The sequence below is a fragment of the Amblyomma mixtum genome, chromosome 2 (assembly GCF_055824585.1).
Source record: "Amblyomma mixtum isolate Tamu chromosome 2, ASM5582458v1, whole genome shotgun sequence".
NCBI lineage: Eukaryota > Metazoa > Arthropoda > Arachnida > Ixodida > Ixodidae > Amblyomma > Amblyomma mixtum.
The window spans coordinates 41,668,446-41,694,941 of NC_143013.1; the positions used below are offsets into that span (position 1 = coordinate 41,668,446).

The 26,496-nt window shown below is 49.5% G+C and overlaps 1 protein-coding gene across 1 annotated transcript; it reads left to right on the forward strand.

Moving 5' to 3' along the window:
- Window positions 1–3,342: 3,342 nt before the first annotated feature.
- LOC149359107 (major facilitator superfamily domain-containing protein 6-like) lies at window positions 3,343–25,520 on the forward strand. Its single transcript, XM_089568978.1, has 5 exons — window positions 3,343–3,492; window positions 6,547–6,656; window positions 20,527–21,813; window positions 24,561–24,713; window positions 24,778–25,520. Exons 1-5 carry the CDS (start codon window positions 3,458–3,460, stop codon window positions 24,891–24,893), a joined length of 1,701 nt encoding a protein of 566 aa, XP_089425104.1. The 5' UTR covers window positions 3,343–3,457; the 3' UTR covers window positions 24,894–25,520.
- The last annotated feature ends 976 nt before the right edge of the window (window positions 25,521–26,496 follow it).

Here is a 26,496-nt window from a genome sequence, read left to right on the forward strand (position 1 = left end):
CAATCATCTGAGCAAGCTTTTGTATGGCGTAAATTCATGCAGACTTTGTGAGAAGGGTCTGGCATGATAACTGCTCTCTTTTCACTGTCTGGGATGTAAATGCAGAACGGCCTCCCTCGATGAGAAAGTCCAAGAGATTCAGATGCTACCAAGTAAGGAAGCTGTGAAGCATTTGGTTACACCGTCGCCATCGAGTGTGGGCAGACAAGCGCTCACAGCTTTTCTGGCGCGGCCGGTTGACGCCTATAAGAGTATTCAAGTGACATCACGGGTGCCATTTCGTTGTACAGCGCGCCGCTTAAGCAGTGCCAACCGGCACAGGTGGCACTGCTGCGCAGGTGGCAAATTTCGCACAATACTGCCTCGAAAATTCAAACTACAAATTTATTTCTCTCTAGTCTTTTCGCATGTACAATATTGTTTGTTGATCTGGGGAACGACTACCTCAACCAATCTTGTGAAAGTACTGACTTTACAAAAAAGAGCTGTACGAGCGATTGATAATTTGCATTACAGTGAGAGTACGGGTCCTTCCTTTCTCAACCATAGACTGCTTACCATCACGGCCGCTTACTACAAAAAGCTTGCTGTTTATGTCAGAAACCTTATGAAAGGAAACTGGCAGATTTTTGGGAGCACATATTTAATTGCCCAAACAGCATACAGTCTTAGGCACCCTCAATACCATGCATCCAAATCCCGTACAAACTATGGGTTCCAAAAACTAACTAACATAATTCCTCTCACATTAAACACCTATCCATACTTAACAGAATTGTCACTACAAAATATGTCCGAGGTCAGATTTAGGAAAACTGTTCATGAATATTTTTGTTATAGCTAGTTGTGGTGTTTTTACCTAATCAGTTTTGTCTTTGTTATGTTTTGCTCTTAGTTTCGTTGTGCTTAGCACTATGCATGACTGATCTTTGTTTCGTTGTCAATATATCCGCTGCTTTTCTAGTTTCTGTTACTTATGGAAATTTTGTACCATTGCCAAGTGCCACTTTTTTGGGGGGGAGGGGGGGGGAGAGGGGAGGGCAGGCCTCTGTCAGGCGCTACTAGGCGCTTTTAGCTTGCTCTCCCTTGTTTGCAGTCTCTGTACTGGCCAGACGAAGCCAATAAATGAAATGAAAATGCGCCGGTTAGCCACGCCAGCGTCCTTTCGCCGTGCTCCATGGGCAACGAAATGGCGGCCACCGTTAAGCCGGTGCATACTCCTCTACACGGCTTTGCGTGGCTCCACCGCCCGTTGCCGCAGACAAGCTGCCCGTGTCCTTGGCTTCCCAACTGTATGCTTCCCAAGCTGCTGACGGAGGGTGCAGAAGATAGTGAATTGCGGAAGACGTGCAATTCCTAGTGCAGGGCTTCCGCAGGAGACCGGAAGTAACGCGCAGACGACATCGATTCCGCTGTGTATCCTCAGACCGGCCGCGCGTGCTTGAGGAGCTCGGGGTCATTGCTAGGGGCACTCGGCGTGCATATTCCACGCAACTTTTCCTCATCTACAGTCTTGCCACTTCTGCAGACACGCTCTGTGGCGTTTCTTGGCCGCAATCGGTGCAACAGCCAGTTGTGTTCTCCGGGGCGATGAGGAAGCGCTTGGCGGCTGCGCTTAAATTTTATTTGTCGCCTTCAGAAGACAGCCGCGTGTTCGAAGCGGCCTTGGAGGTGTACGGAGACTATTGCTGGCTGCCGACGCCAAACGAAGTCGTCGTTTCTCGGCAGCGGTGTTTGTTTTTCTGGCGCGCGCCTTAATGTGGCGAAACGACTGTCGACCTCTCCGACGCTCACTTTCTTTCGCTCGCCCCGTGCACGTGTTTCTAACGTTCAGGAAGTCGGCAGGAAGCCTACCGAGGCAACCTATTATGCGAAGCATACTAGCCGCACAACCGAGCTCCTCCTTGCTGCGCCGCGCGCGGCCGCGTAGCTACCACTTGACCTACATCGGCGCACCGCGTGATATGACGTCACAACAGCTGTGAAAGCTGGGGCTCAAGTCGTGCGCTCGCTTGCGGACGCGCAGCCTCCACCGGCGGCCTAACTCCCGCTCCTTCCGCTAGGGGCGCTGACGTCACAACAGCTGTGAAAGCTGGGGCTCAACTCGTGCGCTCGCTTGCGGACGCTTAGCCTCCGCCGGCGGTATGCTTCGCATCCTAGGCTTAACCATCAGCTAAGCCAGACCATATTTCGTATTGCGGAAGCTCTGGTCGTAATCTCCGCGATGGGTTTACTGTCTGTCGTCATGTAAGTATACCACCTATCGAGACCGGTGGGCGCATGCAAGTTGTTCTCTTCGTGAATACAGTTCCTCAGCTATAATCTCGAATGTTATTAAGTTATTTATCTCGAATGTTAGCTAAGCAGTGCCAAAGAGTTGGCTATTACCAATTGACACAATTTCAGCAAGCAAGTGGTTCCATTCACAAGATGTAAGTTGAAAAAATGACTGAAAAAAGTTTGCGTTATAAAGATCGGGAACGACTTTGTGAATTTGATCAACACGATGGGAGCGATGGAGCGTTTCAAGAATTAGTTCGCTGTGTAGTTCGGGATGGCGGGAAAGTTTATGAAATAAAGTTAGGCGCGAAATTTTACGGCGAGACAGCCTTTCGGCTGTAATGGGAGAGAACAAAGCGAGTAGTATTATTCTTGACAGGTTTTGGAGAATGGTTAGGATGTCGTAAGCAGGCTACCATACAGATGACGCGTACTCGAGTTTTGGGGGCATAATGTGTTCAAGAGCAGTAATAACACGACTGGCATTCATTCGGGCTTGCAGTAGCTTTTCTTCATAAGCAAAAAATAAAAGCACACTTTTTAGCTTTCGTGAGACCAAACATGAGTTCTATTCTGTTATTTTTGGAGCGTTGTCCATGCTAGTCAACGGCATTATATACGGACATGGTGAAGAAATATTAGCGCGGCGTTAGGCCTTCCGCATTTTCATATATTGAAAAAAGAAGAAAAACGGGAGCAGCAGTTAGCAGTCATTAAAAGCGAGGCGGGGCGTAATGTAACAAGCTAGAAAAAAGAGTTGCATGGTGAGCAGACAATCTTTACATTTCTGTCCGGCTGATCGTTTTCCTCCAGCGCGAATTCAAATTGAACAACGGAGAGGCTCATCGGATCTACCGGGAACTTTGCAGAGGAGCAGAGGTGAGTAGTCGGACGATGTGAGGGACGCATGAGGATGATAGGGGGAGAGAAGGAAGAGGAAACGTTAAAAAAAGAAACGCAAAGAGCTCCGGAGCTCAACAGGCGTTGGCTCTGCGAAACACGTAGCGAATACTTTTTAGCTCGCAGCAGCTTACACAGACGTTGCACACACCATCGCGCGGCGCGGTTAGCTGGCGCGCACTCTAGAAAAAAGGAATACGACCACGTGACGAGACAGTGAGGGGTCCACAACGACCAGAGACTCCCGTGCGGCTGGACCTAGGAGTTCTTTACTACCATGGCCACCGAGCAGAAACAGAGCGCCGGGGAATGGTAAGTGGTCATTGCTGAGTGGTCATCGTGGTCATCAATCGTTAGCGGTCGTCGGTTTTAGAAGATGGTTAGGACCACAGGTTCACTACTGCTTGGCTATGACACTTAACCGAGTAATACCGAAGTAGTAAAGTCGCGATTATGGAGCCTTGCGGTAACCGTTTTTGTGGATGCATCACAATACGCGGTGAATTCTGTTAAGAGGCAGCAGCATATACATATAGCGGTACTTTAGTTTCGCTTTCCTATAACTGTGCTGGCTGCTTATGCACTAGGGACTCTGTTGAGGAATGCGGACGCTCTTGAAGGTGATTTCCACAGCTTTCCCGCAGGATCCTCGAAGAGCGCAGGACCCCAGACTTGTACGACAAAGACAGCCGTGACGAGTTTTTCACACACACACACACGCGTTTATCCATGCATTTTCTAGAATAAACGGTGTGTCCCACCTGATCTTTGTCAAACCTCGACAGTCGGTTGAAGAGTGAAAACCCAGTTATAACTGCACCGGATGTTTCGGTTGAGTTATTTATTCTTTGTACTTGCGTCAATCGAGTTCAACAGCCAGGGCAGTGCCGATACTTTCCGTTTCGAGCTTTACTGTAAAATGTGGTTTGCTTTTAAGGTATGTGTACTTTGTTTTGATATTCATGGTTCTACTATCGTACGTACTTTCACGGCCGAAAGTTGCGAAGCTATTGACCTGCGGTCAACGTATTTTTCGAGCTCTGCTGTATCGTGCCAACTCAGCTCTGAGTGTCTCGGCATATATTTGGTCATCTGGCTGTTGTTTTGATTTCTAGTCTGATTGCTGAGTCATGGCCGCAAATATGTCGTAAAGGTCCGCAGCCAGTTGTGCGAACGCGAACCCGTCGGAAGTATCGAAAAGTTGAGGGCCGAGCTCCACACAGTTGGTCGGTACAAACGGCAGCGCGGGATGTTTTGCATGCGACAGTGAAAAAGGCTGTGCAGTGTACAGTTTCACGACAACACGTGCCATTGTGTATCGCGGTTCGCATGTGCGCCATGTTTGCAAAGAGGAGGACCTTCTTTCGCCGCAGTGAATTTTCTATATAAACGTATAACATCGGCTTCATGGAAAAAAGGTATCAATGCCCATTTTTTCCTTTACTTTTTTTTTCGTACGTAAGCCTTTCTTTTTTTTTTGCGGCTAGTCCTAGCGTAGTATTTAAGAAAGACAATGGTTATCATCCGAGGATCCGCAGTGTGGAGCGGGTGCCCTGCCATTAACAAAATTCGGAAAATGTGGAAATCCCATACATTTCATTGACTCTTCCCAATCCCCACAATCCCCTTACCAGCCATGCTCGGCTCGATTACAGTTGTGACTTTTCAGACACTGCCCCCATCAGTAGTTATTTGATGCAAGTGTGCCTAAACAGCGAAGGTGGGTGCCTGTCAGCAATGGGGGTGGCTGTAGATGGATGAATGCTTGTCCGACTACATTACCGATGCTTCATACATTTGTGAGGCATTTGGATCACACTTCTCGTCTGTGCTCACAAGGAATGGCGTTAGCGCCTCTGGAAAGCGACGGAGCGTACTCTGTGATGCAGCCCAGAGTAAGTCTAGAAGGTCCTACCGACGTTATCCGTCATACCATCTAAAACATCCTGTGGGGCAGGTGGCATCCATCCTTTCATCGTTAAGGGTTGTTCCGACGTCCTGGCACCACTTCTACTGGAAATACTTAGATCTGCTCTTAGCAAGTCAATTTTTCCCTCCGCTTGGAAAAAATTTCTCGTGGTACCACTTCTTAAGGCCGGAGCGCTCACTGCTGCTGAGAACTACAGGCCTATCTCCCTTTTGTCTTCCTTTGCTAAAGTGTTTGAAAGAGTCATTCGCTCACAGCTGTCATTTCTTCGCAAAAGCCACCTATACGACCATCAGCATGCCTCTCGAACAGGTCGTTCTGTTGAAACTAACCTTATCAATTTCAACTTGTGTTACAAACACCACTTGTGGACAGAGGTTGCATACTCTGGAAGTGAGCTGAAGTCACGAGGGGAGAGGATTATGTGGAATACCTTTTGGTCGTCGGCGTAGTGGGACATCTGGGAGTGAGCAACAAATTGGTAGAGGTAATTGATGAAGCGATTGAAGAGCAGAAGCTTCAGGTTGGATTCCTGGGGAACCCCATATGCCATTCACGGCAGTCTCCTGCCGTGAACAGGTCGACATTGATTATTTTGATTAAAGCATGGCGTTTGATCTAGTGGACCACTGCATCCGCCTTGATTATTTTGATTAAAGCATGGCGTTTGATCTAGTGGACCACTGCATCCGCCTAGAAAAACTGTCTAACTATGGTCTTTGTAAGTCCTATTGCAGCTGGTTTACTAGCTATCTACAAGAAAGTCACGTGAGCTACGATGGACAAAAGTCTCGCCCCATTAGTGTGGCATATGGGGTTCCCCAGGAATCCAACCTGGGGCTTCTGCTCTTCAATAGCTTCATCAATTATCTCGATGAATTTGTTGCTCACTCCCAGATGTCCCCCTACGCCGGCGACCAAAAGATCTTCCACATAATCCGCTCCCCTCGTGACTTCAGCTCACTTCCAGAGGATGCGACCTCTGTCCACAAGTGGTCTTTGTAACACAAGTTGAAACTGAATGCACAAAATACTAACGGTACCTTAAGTACCAGACTTGATAACAGAGCGATCGTGCACTTCAGTTTATCTTAAATAAAAACAAAGGATGACTGGAATCAGTAACGAGGTTAATACTCAGATTGTCCAGGCTTTCAGACAATAATTATTTCATAAGACGACACTAAAATAATGTAAAGTACAAGCTAATGGTACTGTAACTGCAAAACAAAATGCCTTGGTCAATCTGCCAACGCACCTTAAGCTTATGTGGAGGGCGCTTTCGCGGGATCTAATAGCGTGTTTAACGCGAAGGAGACCTGGATTATGTAAGTAGCGTGTTGGATGGCCTTTACTCTCAGTTCCAGGTGCTACAAGGCACCAGGGTGCAGCAAAAACAAGCGCACTTGTGTTGACCTGCTTTCGTTACGCTGGCGCAGGCGGAAAAATTCGGGCCAGCCGCAGCAGACGACGACCTTCTCCTGGCTTCCGGCCTGCGTCAACCGGAAGCTGTTGCCCTTCAAGCTGCACTACTTTTTGTTCATTGCGGGTACGTGAAACGCATGCCTGCCGACGATAACGGTGTTATTCTGAAATCCAGGCGTAACAAAGCTTCTACAGAATTGACAACGAACGCAAAAATGCGCATTGTGACGTCACGTAATAGGGATGTAAGCAAAGTTACGAACGTAGCGAGGACATACAGCTTTCCACGAAGCCCGCGGCGCGTGTTGAAGAGATGTTGATGGAATTCCGATGTTTTTTGTGCGTGGGCCACTTTGTTGATGTTGGTGGCGTCCTCAAATGGGAAAGATACCTCTTCCTTCCTTTCTTCTCTCAGTCCCTTTTATCCCTTCCCTTACGGTGAGGCTCAGGCAACACGGGCTGCCCATTTCCACGTCCAATGATATACTGGAGAAAATGGGCCTGCATAACAATTGGAGAGAACTGACTCAAGCGGTTAGAACATCGCAAATCGAAAGGCTAACATCCACACCCGCAGGAAGGAAATACCTAGAGCTAGCGAAATGGGCAACCGTTGATAGCACAGTGAACACCAGAACAGATCTGGGAAGAGAAATAAGAGAGCATCTTATTATCGCTCCCATACCTAGAAACATGCATCCCATCCACGACAAAGGCAGAAGGAAAAGCAGGGTCGCACAGCTGACTGCTAAGCTAGGCAAGATGCCACAGGGAACCGTGGCCTACACTGATGCCGCGGTAGGCACGCTAGGAGACACCGTCTCCGTAGCCGTCGGGGACTCAGGCAGAACGTTACGCGTTGTAAGACACCTTGACTTAAAACCCCTTGTGGCGGAGGAGGTTGCAATAGCGATCGCTCTAACTCAGCCAGGTACCAAATACGTAGTAAGCGACTGCAAAGCCGCAATTAGAAATTACAGCAAGGGACGCATCCTCGAAATGGCGGCTAAATATCTAAGACTTTATCCCAGCCCACAGTATTCTAATTATCTGGACCCCAGCCCACTCGGGTCTGGTTGGAAACGAGGCCGCCCACAGGCTCGCCCGCTCCTCTTTACTCCGGGGAGCCGTGGACACCTCATACGAATTCAGCACTAAAGAGGAAACCAATACCTTTAATAGCATCACAGACATTCAGAAAAAGAACAAAAGGATCTATCCTCCTCCGGATAGATCGCTTAGCTCGGCTGAGGCCTATGACTGGAGACGACTCCAAGCTAGAAACTTCGCATCCCCGCTCTGGAGGAGCTGGACAGGAGGTCACACGAGGGAGGATGCGGAGGTGTGCGAGTTCTGCGGGCATACCGCTACACTCGAACACATACTATGGAGATGCCCCAGTGCCCCAGGATATGGCAGAATCAATAATGCAGATGAATGGGAGACCATACTCAGAAGTGCCGACCTTAGCATACAACGATACGCTACCCGCCTGGCAGCAGAAGCTGCGCGACTATACCGTTGCTAGTCTTCCAGCTGCGACGCTGCCCCTCCCCGGACGCCTGCGTGCGGACCCGGAGGGGCACGGGTCTTCGTCCGGCGGAAATAAAGTTTCTTCACTCACTCACTCACTCACTCAGGCAACACCCTCGCTCAAGTTTCTACCGAGATATGTGAGACAGATACTGCGCCATTTCTTTCCCCAAAAACCAATTTTCAATTTTCATTCAATAACCACTGTGGAGGATGGGATAAAACTCGGACGTAGGCGTTCTAATGCTCACCTTGAAATAACATTACAATTATGTAGATTAAAGTGCAACTGTTAATTGTATCAGTTTTTAATTTTTTTCTGCTGCCACTGCTTTTATTTATTCATATATTTTTTAACGCGATGCCCACATGCCAGGAGTATAAATTGGTAAATTGGTTTTTGAGGAAAGGAAATGGCGCAGTATCTGTCTCGCATATATCGGCGGACACCTGAACTGCGCCGCTGAAAGGAAAGGGAGGAAAGGAGTGAAAGAAGAAAGCGAGAAAGAGGTGCCGTAGTGGAGGGCTCCGGAATAATTTCGACCACTTGGGGATCTTTAACGTGCACTGACATCGCGCAGCACACGGGTGCCTCTTGAGTTTCGCCTCCATCGAAACGCGGCCGCCGCGGTCGGGTTCGAACCCGGGTACTTCGACTCGGTAGACGAGCGCCTTACCACTGAGCCACCGCGGTGGGCCATGGAGTATGACTCGCAAAGGCTGGAATACTCTCGGACACGAAGAACCTTTTGCTTATAGGGAAGAGTCCCGCGGAATTCCGCCGGTATCTGTTTTGCAGCGCGGCAAAGAATGTGCTGCGAGGAAAGTTTTTGTCATCTAAATGCAGGAAACGCTGCGAGCATTCTCTATACGAAAAAAATCATTCGTGTACTCCTGAAAAACAGCAGTTTGTCCTCTTCATTTTTTTTTTTTTTACGGATGAGGCAGTTTTAAACAACATCCAGCCGCTTTATAAAGTTACATATATATATCGCGATACTCTGCCTTGGACTGCAATGCAGAACACCTGTCTGTTTAGACGCGCACAATTGAGTATAATTATGAGGTGAACTGAGGTGCGCACGAAAAGGAGGGGACAAAAAAAAAATCGGAACGCGAGCTCGGCTGAAGAACGAAATGATATTAAATGAAAAAACAAATGAAAAAATTAAGTACGCCGCGACGTAAATCACATGGCAGTAAGCAGCATGTCTTCTTCTTCTTCTTCTTCACCTCTTTATAATGGCACATACCCACGTGGGGGGATTGGCCAAGGTATAGTGGTATACATAAGGAAATTTTAATAAGATTACGAGAAAATATCGGAGCCAAACGTGAATTTTGAAAAATGTATGTAGCAGCATGTCGTGCACTCGCATCTACTTCTTTCTTGTCCATGTGTGTCCAAATTCGCGCTGAACATGGCTTCTTCAGTTCCGAAGCAACTAGCTCGGCAACAAGTCTTGCGATGTGCGCTGTTTTTACGCTATGCGTAACATGTATGACAGTTACAGCTGTATCTGTTCTCGCTTCGGCGAGCGCGGCTTCGGCCGCTTATCTGTTTTTTGAGCAGCGTCCGCTCCGGTGGACGCAGTTGTTGCTGCGACGCGCGTCTTTCTCTCTCTCTCCTTCCTCTGATCTTTTAACTCTCCTCTATCTGCACGTGGCAGCGGGAGTGGCTTGGCTCGAGCCAGTAGCAGGCCCGTGCAATTTCCTTTTCATCCTTCTCTCAGTCACAACAACAACAACAGTGTCAGCTGTGTAAAGCGCCGCGCAACCGTCGCTCTTGAAGTTAACTTGAAATATACGTGACCCAAAAGGGTGCCGCTAAAGCTACGCCTACCGACGACAAAGATGGCGTTCTGTCGGCAGTCTGCAACATTTCAGCTACACGGCCAAAATATCACTAAACACATCGACACTCACTTGTGTGCATGTAAAATTTGCCTTTTTCCGTGGCAGCGGTCGGTGCGCCGAGTCCTTGTCCAGCAACGTAGTTAACGGCCTAACTTTCAGAGCCCGCAGTGTAACACAAGCAGAAGAGGTCGCGATTGCTCTCGCGGCCTCACATTCCAATTCAAAATACATAATCACCGACTCGCGAGGGGCCTGTCGGAACGTCGAACAAGGCTGCACTCCCTTCCTAGCCTATCGAATATATCAAAATTGCATACGGGATACGGACCCCGCACACCGTTACCTCATATGGGCCCCTGCTCATCAGGGGTTGGCAGGAAACGAGGCAGCAGACGCAGCCGCCCGCGCGCTCTATCACCGGGCTGTTTTCTCCTCCCCATCCGATCAGGAACCCGATTTTAATCCGATCTATACATTCAAAGATATTACAACATATTATCAAAATTGTCATCGCCTTTACCCTAGCCCATGTAAAGGCCTGAAGAAGGCGGATGAGCGGCTCCTTCTCCGCCTTCTCACCAATACATTGCTGTGCCCGGCAGCGCTAAAACATTTTGACCCCTCCTTTAGCGGCAGCTGCCCACACTGTAGTGCGGTGTCTTCTGACACCTATCACATGGTGTGGGCCTGCCCTTCCAACCCCGCTATTCCCCCCATCCCCAACCCAACCCGGGAGGACTGGGAGGCGACCCTGCTCGGCTGCCACGACTTACAGGCCCAACAAGCCTTAGTCGGGCGCGCCCGGGCGGCGGCAACCGCCACTGGGGTCCCATACTAGGGACCTCCACCTAGTGTTTGTAAGGATCGGTCCCTTACGGGCTGATCCAAACATACCTCCTGTTCATTCGTAATAAATGTTTTCACCACCACCACCAGTCCTTGTCAGAGGAACCACCAGGGGGAGCCGAGCGGAGCGGACGCGCTTCACATGGGTGCTGTGAACTTTCGCCTTTATTTTCCCACTTACCCATCATAGCGCCCTAAATTCCTACCTCAGGCTTTCGTGAACCCCCAAGGGACCTTTACGAGGACTCCTTTGTCCGTGAGTACGCTGTATTTTGCACAAGCACTTTACGAAGATCTCCGAAGCGGAGTCGCCGCACTAAGCCTAACCCCTCTCGGCGGCCCACGGCGGAGCGGCGTTCCACGTCAACGCCGCCTAGGCGGCGCACGGCGGAGCGGCGTTCCACGTCAACGCTTCATATGGCCGACGCCGCTGCCTTCCCATCCAGCCACAGCGGGTCGTGCTCGCTGTCCACGGCAGCGGAGGGAGTCCACGAACTTGCCGACATGGATACCCAGGACGCCATGCCCGGAATTTCTACCACAGACACAACGGAGGGGGGCCTACCGCACGGGACGCAACGAGACAGGACTGAAGCCTACCCGAAGGCGACGCCATGGTTCAGGATGATCGACGCACGCAAAAAACAATTCAAACCTGTAACGGAGGCCGAAGCACACACACCTGCCGAAAGATCACGACCCGCACGCCCCATCAAATTACCGAGGCTGCCGCATGATGACTACAAGGTGGTAATACGTCTACGTGGAGGGGTGACGCTGCATAACAACTCCGGTAGGTCACTTCTTGCTGCTTTGCAATTCAAGCTCAGCCGCCAATTGACCCACGAGGCCAGAGTCAGGATCAAGCCAGAGCAAAACATCGCTATTCTGAGCACCCCAGATCCGGACCTCACGGAACAGATATGCAACATCCAAGCAATCAATCTAGGAGGAAAGGAATATTCAATGAGCGCTTATGCAGCCTCACCAGATAACTCATGTAAAGGCATCATTACCGGCGCCTTACCGATACCTTCAGAAGAGGAATTACTAAACTGCACGGAAACATATCCCCAACAAATCAACATCATTCAAGCGAGGCCTTTCGGCACCAAGGGGGCATGTCTATATACCTTTGAAGGCAAAGCAGTGCCACGGTTTGTCTACCTCAGTGGCATCGAATACAGGTGCAAACCATTCCGACCAGTGATGCAGGTTTGCGGATGCTGCCTGAAAATAGGGCACCGTGCTGACATTTGTCCCACTCCGCAGGAGAAAAGATGCTACAATTGCGGAGTACGCAATCCTCCACCAGGACATGTCGATTGCAAAAAGTACTGCATCGTCTGCGACACATCGGACCACTCCACCATTGACACGAACTGCCCGGCAAGACAGAAGAACTACACCACAAGAGGGAAAAAGACAAGCAAAGGTGATGAAGGCGTAATCCGACGTCATCATTATAAAGACATTGCTGCACAGAGCCAAATGCAGAATAACCAAAAGCCTGAGCAGAAGCAAAAGAATGCGCAGAAGAACAAGACTGAACAGGAGCGCGAGACTGAGCATCGGCCCAAATTTAACCAAACCCAAGCCGACCGGCCGGGAGAACTTCAAGGATATAACAACAGCACAACACTTCCCCCGAAAGGGAATCAGAAAAACGGTCCAAGCAAGGCACTCGCCATCCATCCAAAGAAAGCTTGGAACAAGAGCAGAGAACAATGGCCACCCCTCCCACCACTGAGGAAGGAAAACCCAGTGGCCACCACGGGTGTCCAGACACCTTTGGAGCAGACCATGGAGACCGAGACCTCAGAACCGTCGGACAACCAAGATAGCAAAGACCACACGGAAAAGTGCAGTGCGGACACCGTGAACGCTGGATATAAAACTTCACAACGCGATTTCACACAACTTCAACCCCTTCGGGTGCCCAGTGGTACCGAGACAGACGCCACCGAGCCACGGGCCTGTACCTCGAAAGCCAGTGATTGCGCATCCCACAACCAGGAGACCCAGGAGACGCAGTCACTCCGGAACGCTACACCCGAGAAAGAAGCCGGCTCTGCTAAAAGCGGTGAGTTGTCCGTCCAAGCAGCCTCCACTCCCACCTCTTTTCGAAACCCTGACTCCCCTATTACACCTCAAGAGGCGGTTAAACAGTACATACGTTCCGCTGAATTTCGCTCAGAAATCACTACCATAATAAATACTATAGTTGCTGAACAACTCGGAGCGATGCAGCAACAGCTCATACTAGCCCAGGCACAGTTGATACAGTCCATGGCTGACAGGATAGAAGCTACGATTAACACACGCTTGGAAAAACATGAAGCCGGCATCAACAAGCTTTTCGAACTTGTACCGCATCAGGAATTGCCTCGCAAGCAGCGCGCAGTTCAACCCGCTGCCTGTCCTCATCCACTCAATCCAGACCAGCAACATGGCGCAGAACAATAACACGCGAAAACGTCGGCGGCGACACACGTCCAAAACACCAGCAGAAACAATTATATGGCAATGGAACTGCCGCAGCATACGCCGAAAACAAGCACAACTAGCCGCATATATAGCAAACTCCCCTAATCCCCCCCATGTCATCGCTCTGCAAGAGACGGAAACAAATCGCATTCATATCCGCGGTTATCACACGGCAGCCCTTACACCACGTACGGCAATCTTGACACTCGCATCCATGCCGGTACTAGACCGCACACCGACAAACACGCCCGACAGCAAGGGCACTCAATATACCGCGATAGAGCTAAGCTCACCAGGACACACACATGGCCTCACTATTATTAACATATACAGCAATCCTAAAGATAAAGGCAGAGTTATTCCGGGTATCTTGGGCTCCTTCCGTTCCTCAAACCTTCTTGTGGTCGGTGATTTTAATGCACGTCACACGCACTGGGGATACAACTCGGATACCCCCAAAGGTAATCTGATTTCTACCGCAATGGCTGATTACAACCTTAGCCTGATCACAAACCCCACCGTACCCACTCGCATTGGCACAAGCGTCACCCGCGACACCACACCCGATCTCACATGGGCCACACAGAACATAATCGTTAAATCTCACACGGTGCTCCAGGATAGCCTTGGAAGTGACCATTTTCCAGTCTCCACTATTATATCTTATGAATCCAAGATTTTCAACCCTCGTTCGCAGCTTCTCACTGACTGGGATAAATTGCGCTCATATTTGGCAACTGATTCGACAGAACCCCGTACTGTCACTGACTGGACAGACCGTCTGGTGAAGGCCATCCAGGCGAACAGCAAAAGCATTAAAAATACCCCTAAGGCACCGCAGGTTGATCCGCATCTGGCTCATCTATGGGAGGCCCGACAGGGACTTCTCAAGCGCTGGCGTCACCAGCGACACAATCGTAAATTGAGACTCCGCATAGCCGCTCTCACTCGCGAGGCAGAAGAATACGCGAACACGCTAGCCCGCGCAAACTGGGCAACCTTTTGTAACGACCTGAAGGGTACATTAAGCACTAAACGCACGTGGTCCCTCCTACGCGCTCTCTTGGATCCAACAACCACTAAATCTCAGACACAAGTAAACACACAACGTCTAATACAACTAGAGCTCCAAAAGGGCACCGACGTAATTGGCCAACTACGGGACACTTATATACCCACATCTCTTCAGTCGGCAGATCCACCCAATCTACCTCCACCTAACCCAGAACTTGATGCCGACATCACCTTAAACGAAGTCCGCCGAGCACTCTTTAGTATTCGCCGCTCTACGGCGCCGGGGCCGGATGGCATAACGTACAAGGCACTACTCAATCTGGACGATGTCTCCCTCCAGGAACTCACGGAGCTCTTTAATAACCACTGGCAAGCTGGGACGCTCCCATCAGCCTGGACCCATGCCAGCATGCGATTTATACCCAAACCGGGCAAAGCCCTCACTCTTCAAAATTTGCGCCCCATCTCCTTAACGAGCTGTGTCGGCAAGCTCTTCGAGCACGTCATTCTCAATCGCCTGCAACCATTCCTAGAAACAACAGGCTTTCTCTCAAACGTTCAATTCGGCTTCCGCCCAAACATCTCGGCGCAAGACGTACTTCTCGCGCTTAAGGAGTCCCTCTTTTGCACTAAGCGTCGTACAGCCTCTACGCGAGCCATACTGGCCCTGGATATCCATAAGGCTTTCGACACAATAAGCCATGACCATATCCTCACGACATTAGCCACCACGGGGTGCGGCACCCGCATATGGCAATATATTCGGGCCTTCCTTCAGGGGCGCACGGCAGACCTCCACCTTGGGGATATTGCCTCCCAGCCTTTCCCCCTGCCTAACCGGGGAACCCCACAAGGGGCGGTTCTATCACCTTTACTCTTTAACATTGCCCTAGCGCCACTGGCAAAGGCCCTTGCTGCTGTCCCAGGGCTCCACACAGCCATATACGCAGATGATATAACCCTCTGGACAACGGCAGGATCCCTTGGAACAGCCCAGGATATCCTACAATCTGCCATAGACATCACCACCACTCATTTAGCAAACACAGGCCTCCGTTGCTCTCCAAATAAATCGGAACTCCTGCAGCTTAAACCACTCCCCAGTGACCCCCCGATTGAACTGCACATGTACGGGAATCCAGTGCCCATTGTGCCTCAGGTGAAGATTCTCGGCCTTCTAATTAACAACACACTCGATGCAACCGCCACCCTTCAGCTCTTGCAGAGACAGACCAAACAGGTCGCTGCACTTATCAGGCGGGTGGCAGCACGTAATCATGGGCTGTCTGAACGCGAGACCCTCAATATGACAAATGCACTGATCATTAGCCGCATTACATATCACCTTCCATACCACATACTCACTCAGCGGCAAAGACAACAGGCAGACATCCTAATACGCACGGCTGTCACCTCTGCCTTACGTCTTCCACGGACGGTTAGCACGAAACGTCTCCTGGCCACTGGTACCCACAATACAGTGATGGAATTAATAGAGGCTCAGCGCACCAACCAATTAGTCCGCCTGAGTCGCACGGAAACAGGACAATGCCTACTGCGACAGCTACGTCTCAATCCACCAATTCCCACCCCAACAAGTCCTACACCTTACATGATTTCTCTGCGCACGCAGGATCACATATATCAGAAGCCCCTACCGCGCAATATGAGTGCTAGTCTCCATCACGGTAGGCGGCAGGCACGAGCGAGCTATTACACGAAAACATACAGCAACCGCTCCGATATCCTTTATGTCGACGCGGCACAAAATTCTAAACCAGGATATTTCACGGCAGTCGCAGCCTATGAAGACGGCACAGTGGGGGCCGCTGCCACTATTCGAACTAATTCGCCTGCAGAGGCGGAAGGAGCCGCCATCGCACTTGCTCTGGCCCACTCCATCATTGACAAAAACATAACAGAAATTTGCACAGATTCACAGGCCGCGTACCGCCACTACCTACAGGGCGTGGCGACTCCGGCAACACACCGTATTCTTACCACGGCCACCTCTCTCGACCGAACGGTTACTCTGTCGTGGGTCCCTGGGCATGCCTCGATCCCCGGTAATGAGCGCGTTCATGCGCTGGCCCGAGAACTCTCCTCCCGGACCCCGGAGGATCAGGCACCCAACCCTGCGCAAGAAGCCCCTTCGGTCCTCTCTACATATCACCAAATTACCACATTTTACAAATTCAGCCGCATGACACTGCCACCACCCCACAGTACCTTGTCGCCCTTATCCAGCGCCACATGGCGGCAATTACAGACAGGCTGCTTTATTTCACCCCACCGCCTCTCATGCTTTCATCCCACCTTTCCTCCTGATTGTAACACCTGTGGCGTGCCCAAATCCACACTTTTCCATTACCTTTGGGAATGTCCTTCCCCAAAGGCAGTATCCCCCATCCCCAATCCCACTCATTCTTCCTGGGAGGCTGCTTTACGGACCGCTCAGCCCGCCGGCCAGAAATGGCTAGTGGATCGGGCTTTACGCGAAGCACTAGCCCGTGGACTCCTGGACCAGTAGGGGACCACCCTGGAAGATTTTTTTTTTTTGTGTAATAAAGTTGTTTCCATCCATCCATCCTTGTCAGAGTACAGCTCGGTGACTCGATCTAATAACACGATGGCAAGACGCTTCTGCTTGTACACGCTTTTGCGTATTATCGCTGCCGTCGCTTGCGCGTTCAAGAAAGTGAAGGGGAAGGGGGGGGGGGGGGGAGGAAAGGAAAAAGGCGCATGAACTTCTTTCCCTTCTCCCAATCGCTCCCCTCTTTCGTTCCCCTCTTCCTGTCCTCTCCCTGTCCTTTAACCCCTGCTAGCCGCAGCTCAGGTGCCCCAGGTTTCTGTGACAGATGCCGCGTCTAGCAGCATATTTTCCTTCCCTTCTTATTTTTATTAATAAAAATGAACTACCTCATCGTCGTACACACTGTCAGGGAAGGAATAAAGAAGGGGGTGAAAGAAAGAAGAGATAACTAATTCTCGTTGTGAAACAATAATTCGGGCCACCAGGGCTCCACCCGCCGCGGTGGCTCAGTGGTAAGGCGCTCGTCTACCGAGCCGGAGTTCCCGGGTTCGAACCCGACCGCGGCGGCCGCGTTTCGATGGAGGCGAAACGCAAGAGGCGCCCGTGTGCTGTGCGATGTCAGTGCACGTTAAAGATCCCCAGGTGGTCGAAATTATTCCGGAGCCCTCCACTACGGCACCTCTTTCTCTCTTTCTTCTTTCACTCCCACCTTCCTCCCTTCCCTTACGGCGCGGTTCAGGTGTCCGCCGAGATATGTGAGACAGTTACTGCGCCATTTCCTTTCCTCAAAAACCAATTTACCAATTTTTTTTATCACCAGGGCTCCAAAACGTGCGCAGTGGCATCGCTCATTGATCTCAGTGGCCACTCGTTCAAGAGAATGTTATCGCTTGCGTTCGCGCTCTTTTTTAACCCTTTGAGACGTTATGTACGCAACTGCGTACATGACTCTGTGTATATGTACATAGCTGTACATGTGTAGTATATGGTACCAGTGTGCGCATATGCACAGCTGTGTGCTGTTAACATACGCTTACATCTCTGCACAACTGTGTATATAGCGAACCCGTAACTCTTTCTGATAGTGTACTACGCCTGGCAGCGGTTTCTTGGATTCAGACGAATTCGGCAGTATTCATACCGTAAATTGGTGCTTCGTTGCGTTAGCTATCGAACCACGCTGTAGCGATTACAGTAAATAATACCTTGCAAAGCAGTGGGCTTGGCAGCACGTGCTTGGACGTAGTCATGTAAACCCATTTTGTTATGCCATTTGAATTTGTACTTGTCAGGTTACCTCCTGAGAAAAAGTGATACCTTGGTCACTCGAGTTCCTACTTCTTTCAATCGTCAGAAGCATGCTGCACTTTCGCAGACATCGTGACGATTTTTTCACAATTCTGTGCTTGCCTGTGGAAAATTAACAATTGGTGTCTCACGTTTGAAAGCTATTTAACCTTCTTTCTTTTAGCCTCCATACACTATTTAGACGAAAAAAAAAATCTTTGTCAGTAGGAGCGGTGAACGCTGTGTCTGGAGAGGTATATAACTGAGTATAACTGAGACAACATGCTCGCTGCGGGGAGAGCGCTAAGGTGAGAGCGAGGATGCGAGGGAGTTGTGAGGTCACTTTGTCGGACCCCATCGGACGTCACACACGGCATCTTGTGCCGCTCTAACACCTGTCGCAGTAATGGTGAAAGTGATGAGAGCGCGTAATTATTTGGCTGCAGGACTGACCAGGGCTGAGTTCAATAACCAATGTTTTCTTCTCCACACTGTGTTGGGAAATAGCATCATAAACTAAAGTTTCTCGTTTTTATCATGAAGTAATTCAATTTCAGACCTGCAGAAGAATGGCCTGAGGGGCGAGTTGGTGCATGATGAAATGAACGGCGGCGCAACAAGGACACTAACAAGAGAGGGGACACCACATGCGCACACTACCAACTGTTTATTGCATGGAAAGGAGGCATATTTAAACATACAGCTCAGGCATGACACTCATCGCATTATCGCTCAGAACCCAACGCGTGGAAAAGAAACAGCAACATCAGGATAAAAGACAAGAACCCTTAACCTCTGCAGAAAAAACTAAAAGATTTTGATAACAGAACTTTGAGCAGGCCATCTCGTAGCAAAAGCTGAGAGTCAAACAATCGTAGCAAAAGCAGAGTCAAACAAGAGAAGCAAAAGCAGTAAAAAAAAATTCAATCGTAGCAAAGGCAGAGTCAAACGTATTAAGCAAAAGCAGTCAGAACCAGAAAAACAACAAAACGGAAAGAAAAAAACAGTAACAAAGTTAACAACCCGCCTAAAACAAACAACAGACGGCCGCTAGAAATGCAGGGCTGAAAAGATGCACAGCACATGGCGTTACAAAAAACTGTCAAGAAAGGACACTTCATTTCTACGGAGGGATACTGAGGAGTCGCTAACACAAGTGCTTCCCTTCTTATTGATCATAAAGGCCTCAAGAATTTCGCGTGCCACCTGATCGCGACTCCTGCCGAGAATCCTTATTCCGTTAAGCACTGGCTCACACTTGCAATCTATTTCTATATATATATATAGACCCCCCCCCCGCACGTCAGTGGGATTTCGTACACCACTCCGACGGCACAAAAAACGAAATGCTTGCCGTGCCTCTTTCCGCACATAGGCCAGACAGGTCGCTGCATTAACGACAGAACACGGGAACACGAAAAGTCGTTAGAAAACGGAGGCGGGTCGAATTTGCCCCTACATTGTAAAGATTGCAAGTGTGAGCCAGTGCTTAACGGAATAAGGATTCTCGGCAGGAGTCGCGATCAGGTGGCACGCGAAATTCTTGAGGCCTTTATGATCAATAAGAAGGGAAGCACTTGTGTTAGCGACTCCTCAGTATCCCTCCGTAGAAATGAAGTGTCCTTTCTTGACAGTTTTTTGTAACGCCATGTGCTGTGCATCTTTTCAGCCCTGCATTTCTAGCGGCCGTCTGTTGTTTGTTTTAGGCGGGTTGTTAACTTTGTTACTGTTTTTTTCTTTCCGTTTTGTTGTTTTTCTGGTTCTGACTGCTTTTGCTTAATACGTTTGACTCTGCCTTTGCTACGATTGTATTTTTTTTTTACTGCTTTTGCTTCTCTTGTTTGACTCTGCTTTTGTTACGATTGTTTGACTCTGCTTTTGCTACGAGATGGCCTGCTCAAAGTTCTGTTATCAAAATCTTTTAGTTTTTTCTGCAGAGGTTAAGGGTTCTTGTCTTTTATCCTGATGTTGCTGTTTCTTTTCCACGCGTTGGGTTCTGAGCGATAATGCGATGAGTGTCATGCCTGAGCTGTATGTTTAAATATGCCTCCTTTCCATGCAATAAACAGGTGGTAGTGTGCGCATGTGGTGTCCCCTCTCTTGTTAGTGTCCTTGTTGCGCCGCCGTTCATTTCTTCAGACCTGCCTACGCGGGAACAGTTAATTCGGTTATAATTAAGGATTATTTACCTCAAACAAGTTCACAAGAGTAAGTTCTATCGTTACACATCTCATTTGGGTGTTGCAGGGAATCCTGCCACTAATTTTCAAAAATAGGATTTTTTAGGTAAAGGGTAGCTTTTTTTGCGGCCAGTGCTGGAGGACGTCAAAAACAGGGGAATCATGTTAACTAGTAAAGTTATTGACTAAATTATAATAGTTGACTTCGCCATTGCTTCATTGTGCACTTATTCGCTTTTGCATTCTTCTGCGTCCAGGAGAAGCCGGAGTCGGGCCCTACATCGCCGTCGTGGGGCGACAGAATGGCATAGGTCCGGCCACGATGGCCGTGATCTTCGCCGTCATGCCGCTGACCGCCGTCGTGTTCAAACCTGTCTGTGGTTTCATCATCGACAAAACTCGAAACGTCACTGCCGTCATCCTCGTCCTGCAAGTCTTGTGCACCTTGTTTTACGGCATCGCCTTTTTCTGCCCCAGCGCCATATCTAACGGCGCGGTATTTAAAGGCCATTTAGGCTGTCCGCTGGGAGAATTCGACGTCACCGGAAGTTCGGGATCGGAGGAGTGCGTTTCCGGCTCGAGCGGTTCGCTGTACTGCACGTTGTCTTCGGGGGAACACGTGTGGGAAGCTATGGAGGCCCGCTTAGTCTCGAAAAACAAATTAATGCTGACCAACGCGTCTTACGCTTGTAACGATCTTCGCGAGGACGGTCTCCTAGCCAACGGTTCCGTCGGCCTTCCGAGCGAAGTTAGGTGTTCGTGTGAGTCCGCACTGTATCGCAACTCGAATTTCTGGATCTACACCGTATCCGCGGTCCTCGGCTTTGCTCTGGCCGCAGCGCTGAACAACGTCGGTGATGCCGCTGTGAGCAACGCGCTGGGCTCGGACATCAACGCCTTCGGCAGACAACGTCTCTTCGGAACACTCAGTTACGGCATGGCGTCGCCGCTGATAGGGTACCTGGTCGACATCAGCAGCAGCGAAGGCTTCACCAATTACAAGCCGTGCTTTTATGTCTTCGCCGCCTGTATGGCTCTGGACATGATCCTCATCCTCTGCCTACCTAGAATGCGCATCGCCGACGTCTCCGTCAACTTCTTCGGAGACATCGGGAAACTCCTGTCGAGCTCGGAGATCCTGCTCTTCACGATGTTCACCTTCCTGGCGGGTTTCATGATTGGGTTCCTCAACTCGTTCGAGACGTGGTTCTTGGAGGACCTGGGAACCCCGAAGTACCTCATAGGCCTAACCAAGACGGTGCAGTGCTTCGGTGCAGAGCCCGTCCTGTTCTTCCTCTCAACGTACATACTGGCGCGGATCGGATACTTCTACTCGTATTCCGTGGCCTTTGCCCTGTTCGCCTGTAAGGCCCTTGGCTATTCTTTCCTGTGGAATGTATGGGGCTCGCTCGCCGTGAACATCGTGGGTGGAGCCGTGTTTCCGATGGTGTACGCCGCGATGGCAGTGTTCGCCAAGAAGAAGGCGAGACCCGGAACAGCCGCATCGATGGTCTGCATCCTTGGGGCCATGTACGACGGCCTGGGTGAGATTCACCTCGCACTGTTGCGACTTGTTTCTTCGCGGCGACAATACGGCATTGTTCGACCGCTGTACGAAAAGTGTTTTGCGTATTATCCGTGCAGTGTCTAGCGTACCATTCTGTGCCCCTCGGAGCAAAACGATGCCAAGAAAATACTACTTACCCATACCCGTATTTTGCACTGAATTCACTCCATAATATACTGGAGGATCTGGTAATGCATACTTGGGAGGCTACGCGTACTAATAGTGATCTTCAGAACAGTTACGCACTCACACGCAAGTCCCGCATACGCACATAGGATTCTCCCTATGCATATAATTCCTGCACAAGACTGTTAACACTCTGCCTCTTTGAAGAATACAAGCCAATACAAGCTACAGATGGGACGCACATGACGGTATACCTTGACTAAACAGCGCACCGAAAAGCAGCACTTCGCAAAAACTATTGGCGGTATATAGAATCCATTGCAGGACAGCCAACAATGCAATAATACTTGGAAGTGGGAAAGCGACTGATGCTTTCTTTTTGCTATTAAAGGGAGAATAGCAACAACTTCATAAAATTTTTTGTTCTGAGTAAAATCGACTCCGTGGCCTTTCATGGTTATGTTGAATATTGCCCGGCAAAAGACGCACATGTATTGCTGAGAAAACTGGGTTTAACCGCCACTAAATTTAAACTCGTGAAGCCAAGACTGAAAAGGGCTTTGGAGCACCCCTTGGAAGTAAAAGGTGGTGCAGTTTAGCCTAAGCAACCCGTGCTCTTAATCTGAAACACCTTCCAGAGAGAGAACATCAACTAGTTCAATCACTGCACTGTGATTGGGCGAGTTGATGTACTCTTGAGCAGAACACCTGAACCAAATAGACTTCTACACGCAGCAGAGAACTCACAATCACGCGCAAAAGTTGACGAGCCCTTCCCGGCGACTTTTTCATGCTCGCGCTTTCCTCCGTAGCACGCTCCTGCGTATACAAGTTGAGAGGTGGCTATAGTTAGATTTGTTCAGACGTCACGCAGCTACCATGGTCACGGCTAGTACAGCTCCGGCGAGTCAGGAAGCTCCGCCCCCGGTGGTGGGACCGGATACATGCGACGTTTTTTTCGACGACATTCGCGCGGCAGAAAACGTCGCGCCGGCGCGTCGCCCGGCTGGAGATACAAGGAGCGTTGAAGCGGCGGCGCGCCGCCGCGCATCCCTCGACGCGAAAGCAAATGTGATCAACAAGTGGCAAACACCAACTGTGCAAGGAGGTCTGTGAGAACAGCGACGCTGACCATTCTGTTAAAATCAGGAAAGTTTCACTTCGACACCACTGTACAAAATTTAGCACGCGCGCTTAAGTATCTATAAAGATTTGCGTGCTCGAATGCATGCCGTCGCGTACTTTTCGACGCCCGCTCAGCCGCGGACACCAGCGGCTGCGGTTTTCTTCGACACATTCGCTTCAGCGAGGGAGCGCAGGCATTCCGATCCAAGATTCGGCCGTGTTCTCCAAAAAAAGCGACATTTCAAGTCTGACGAAGCGTTTATTTTCACGACAAAAACATCTGCGTGCCAAAAACACTGCGTAGCTCGGCGGCCATGGCGGCCATGTTGGCGGAGGCAGGCAGAGGACCGGAAGAGCGGGCTTTCTGCGCTGCTATTGGCTCGCTTCAGCCGCCGCTTCCGGTCTCACCGGACGCCGCGCGTCCAAATCTAGCCGGTCCTGATCGGCGGCGGCGGGCGTTTTTCTCGACGCCGGGCGTCAAATCTGCGCCGTCGGGCGAAAATCGACGACTCGCCGCGGTAAAAACGCTCCATGTATTCCGGTGCAGAAAGTGACGAGTGGAGAGGGAAAGGCGCGAAGACGCTGAAATTAAAATTTTTGACTAGAGGTAGCCCAGCTTCTACAAATCAATTAAAAAAAATTTCTGGAAGATATTCGTGAATCGGCGTCCTCTAACATCCCAGACATACCGCAACTTTATTAGAGCCCCTTTCAGAGCCCAACTGTCTTGACGCACCACAGTTAGCTTTCTTAAATGGCCGGGGGTGGAAACTCCTGTATTTCACCTTCTGACCTTTTTTAGCTCATAAATCTCCTTTTTTAGAGAGATGAGCGTCTATGCCATTAGAAAGCGGTAATCTGCCGATACTGGCTGACTTCTTATTGTCCTTAGTATCTCTAATAAACATGCGCTAGTGTGGCGTCGATAGGATTTGGGTCGGAGCAACCGAAATGCTAGTGGGATTGTAGTGAGCTAACGATTTCCTTGTTACACGAGAGCGCTGAGCTTCCGTTCAGCAGAGAAACCTTCGTAGTTGTTGGAATTAGCGTGTCGAGAAAATCCCGATTGGTCGAGAGCATCGTGACGTAAAAAGTTGAACTGCGGAATGAAAATGATTAAAACACCGTGCGTTACATTGTGATTATGAGTTCGTAGCATGACTCTGATGTCATTGTGACGTGTAAAAATGTAAGATAAATTAATTACGCTGAAACGTAAACTGGAGTAATTGGTTTAGAATCGAACTCATTTCTTACCCCTAGGCCACTGAGGCACGGTCGCTCGACTTGGTTTAAGGGGAACCTTGTGTATCTTGTGGTGTATCTCGTGGTATAGTGTGCCTATTGATGTATGCTAATGAATGTGTGTAATCAAAAATAGGTACTAATTAAGAAAGTAGCAAATATCCAATAACGCTGTAAAATCATACCTTTAAGGCGGAGCTTAAGTGTCCCTATAATTTTCTATCCCAGGTTCTGCAGCTGGCAGTCTGATTGGCGGCACCAGCATCGACAGGATCGGGGCCAGGCAGACTTTTCTCTACCTTGGTTGTCTGTCGGTGGCGTCCACGCTCCTCTGTGCTCTGTGCTACCTGGTGCTGCGTTTCACCACTGTTCACAAACTAGGTAAGAGTCACTAAGTCTGATAACATAAATCAGACCGTTCACGTATAAACGCCGCTCTTCGCAGATGTTACCAGAGAAAAAACCAAGACGTCCACTCCGCCGAGCGGCTGCTGCGACGCTACGAAGCTTTCGTTCAAGTCCGACACCGACATGCTCCAGCTCCGGCCGCCCAAGAACTAGGCTTGAGTGACGAAGCTTTTTCGAACCGCATTGAGCAGGCAGTGGCTGCTACCCGGAACGCGCCGAGCACTGAGCGGACATCCTTTCGAAATACAACGCCATAGCGGGCCTCGTATGCATTAAGTACAAATGTTACGCTTCTGTTACGCTTTCTTGCTCATCCTGTCCGATATTCACGGAAACTATGCCAGTAAGGGACTCGCAGAGTAGGAAGTATGCTGGCTGGAAAGGTTTGGGGGCCTGTTTGAAAAGCTTAGGGAGCTGGAGAGCTTAAAGCTTAAAGCCACATTTAAAGACGCTACACATTTTCTTTGTATCTTGGACGTGATGTTACCCGACTTTTCATAAGCACGTGTTTTTCATCAATGCAGTCATATCAAGCGCCAGTTTTCTTTCGACAGACATGCATTCGCGCGTGGAAGTGAGGTTTCAGTGAAATCTATATTTATTTCATTTGTTTGTAAATTCTAGCTTTAGTTCTGCGGTCTCAGACACCACAGCAACGGTACTCATAAAGGCGCTGTCGAACGGACTCCCTGAGTTAAGAAATCCGGCGTCTTTATTCACTGGTTCCCTCATGGCCGCGATGCCACGAAGCGATGATACTGTAAATAAAAGATTTCTTAAAATTTTCGTTGCGGCAAAATGTTCTTTCCTTACTTAGCGCATGGTTTTAACTCTTTTAGGTTGTCGCTCATTATTTCGTTTCAAAACGGACTTTACCGCCTAAATAGTGTATATTCAAGCCGTAAGAATTCCAATTCGTTAATTTTCCAACGCAAAACAGCAAAAAGTAATTTTTTGCAGGCATTTTCGAAATTTTGTACAAAGTCGCACAATGGTTAAAAAAATGCAACAACGAAGTGCAAGATTTGTCACGTAAACATATATATTTGGCTACAACCTCCGCATGCATAACTCTCTCAAAAGCCGTCATGGGCCGCAATATACCACGTGTTTCAGCGAACACTTTCAAAAATTCCTGAAAATATTTGGTTAAATATAGCAAACAAAATAGGTGTAGGATCACACTCTCTACCCCGGCAGACACAATATGCTTCAAAACCCCTCTAATTATCCAGGTAATTAACAAAAACCAACTGATTAACTTTTTAGTTATCGTAGCTGGGTGGTTAGTCCCAATTGGGTATTTCATGCCGTGAACAAGACGATGTCAACTGTAGTGTAGAACTGCAGATTGGGCTAGTTGGTGTAGATTCATAATGATGGTTCAACAGCGCAAACACACACAGACCAAGAAGGAGACAAGACACACACACAGCGCTGTCATATCGTTATGACGATGTCATATCAGTTTTTGAAACGAAGAAAAACTCAATTTCTACAGTCCTGCAGCGCGAAGAAATCCGACGCTTTTTCCTGCACGCGACCGCAACAGACCTTTCCACAAATTCCGCCGCGCCACCAAGCGGCCGCGCAAAGCACTCTGGGAAAACGGAGCGCCGCGGCGCCCGCGGCGCCGCGCTCGCGTCTTTTCGTCCGTCTCTCCGACTGCGCCTGATCACCGGAAAGCCTTCCTCTGCCATCTCGTCGCCATCGCTGTTTCTTATACCTGTGCTACACGGGAACGTTCGAATGGCAC

What these genes read in the sequence shown, in the direction of transcription:
- LOC149359107 (XM_089568978.1), top strand. Translation starts at nt 3,458, where the DNA reads ATGGCCACCGAGCAGAAACAGAGCGCCGGGGAATG. An exon ending in AAACAGAGCGCCGGGGAATG is followed by an intron (nt 3,493 to 6,546) that starts GTAAGTGGTCAT and finishes ACGCTGGCGCAG; the next exon opens with GCGGAAAAATTCGGGCCAGC. An exon ending in CTACTTTTTGTTCATTGCGG is followed by an intron (nt 6,657 to 20,526) that starts GTACGTGAAACG and finishes TTCTGCGTCCAG; the next exon opens with GAGAAGCCGGAGTCGGGCCC.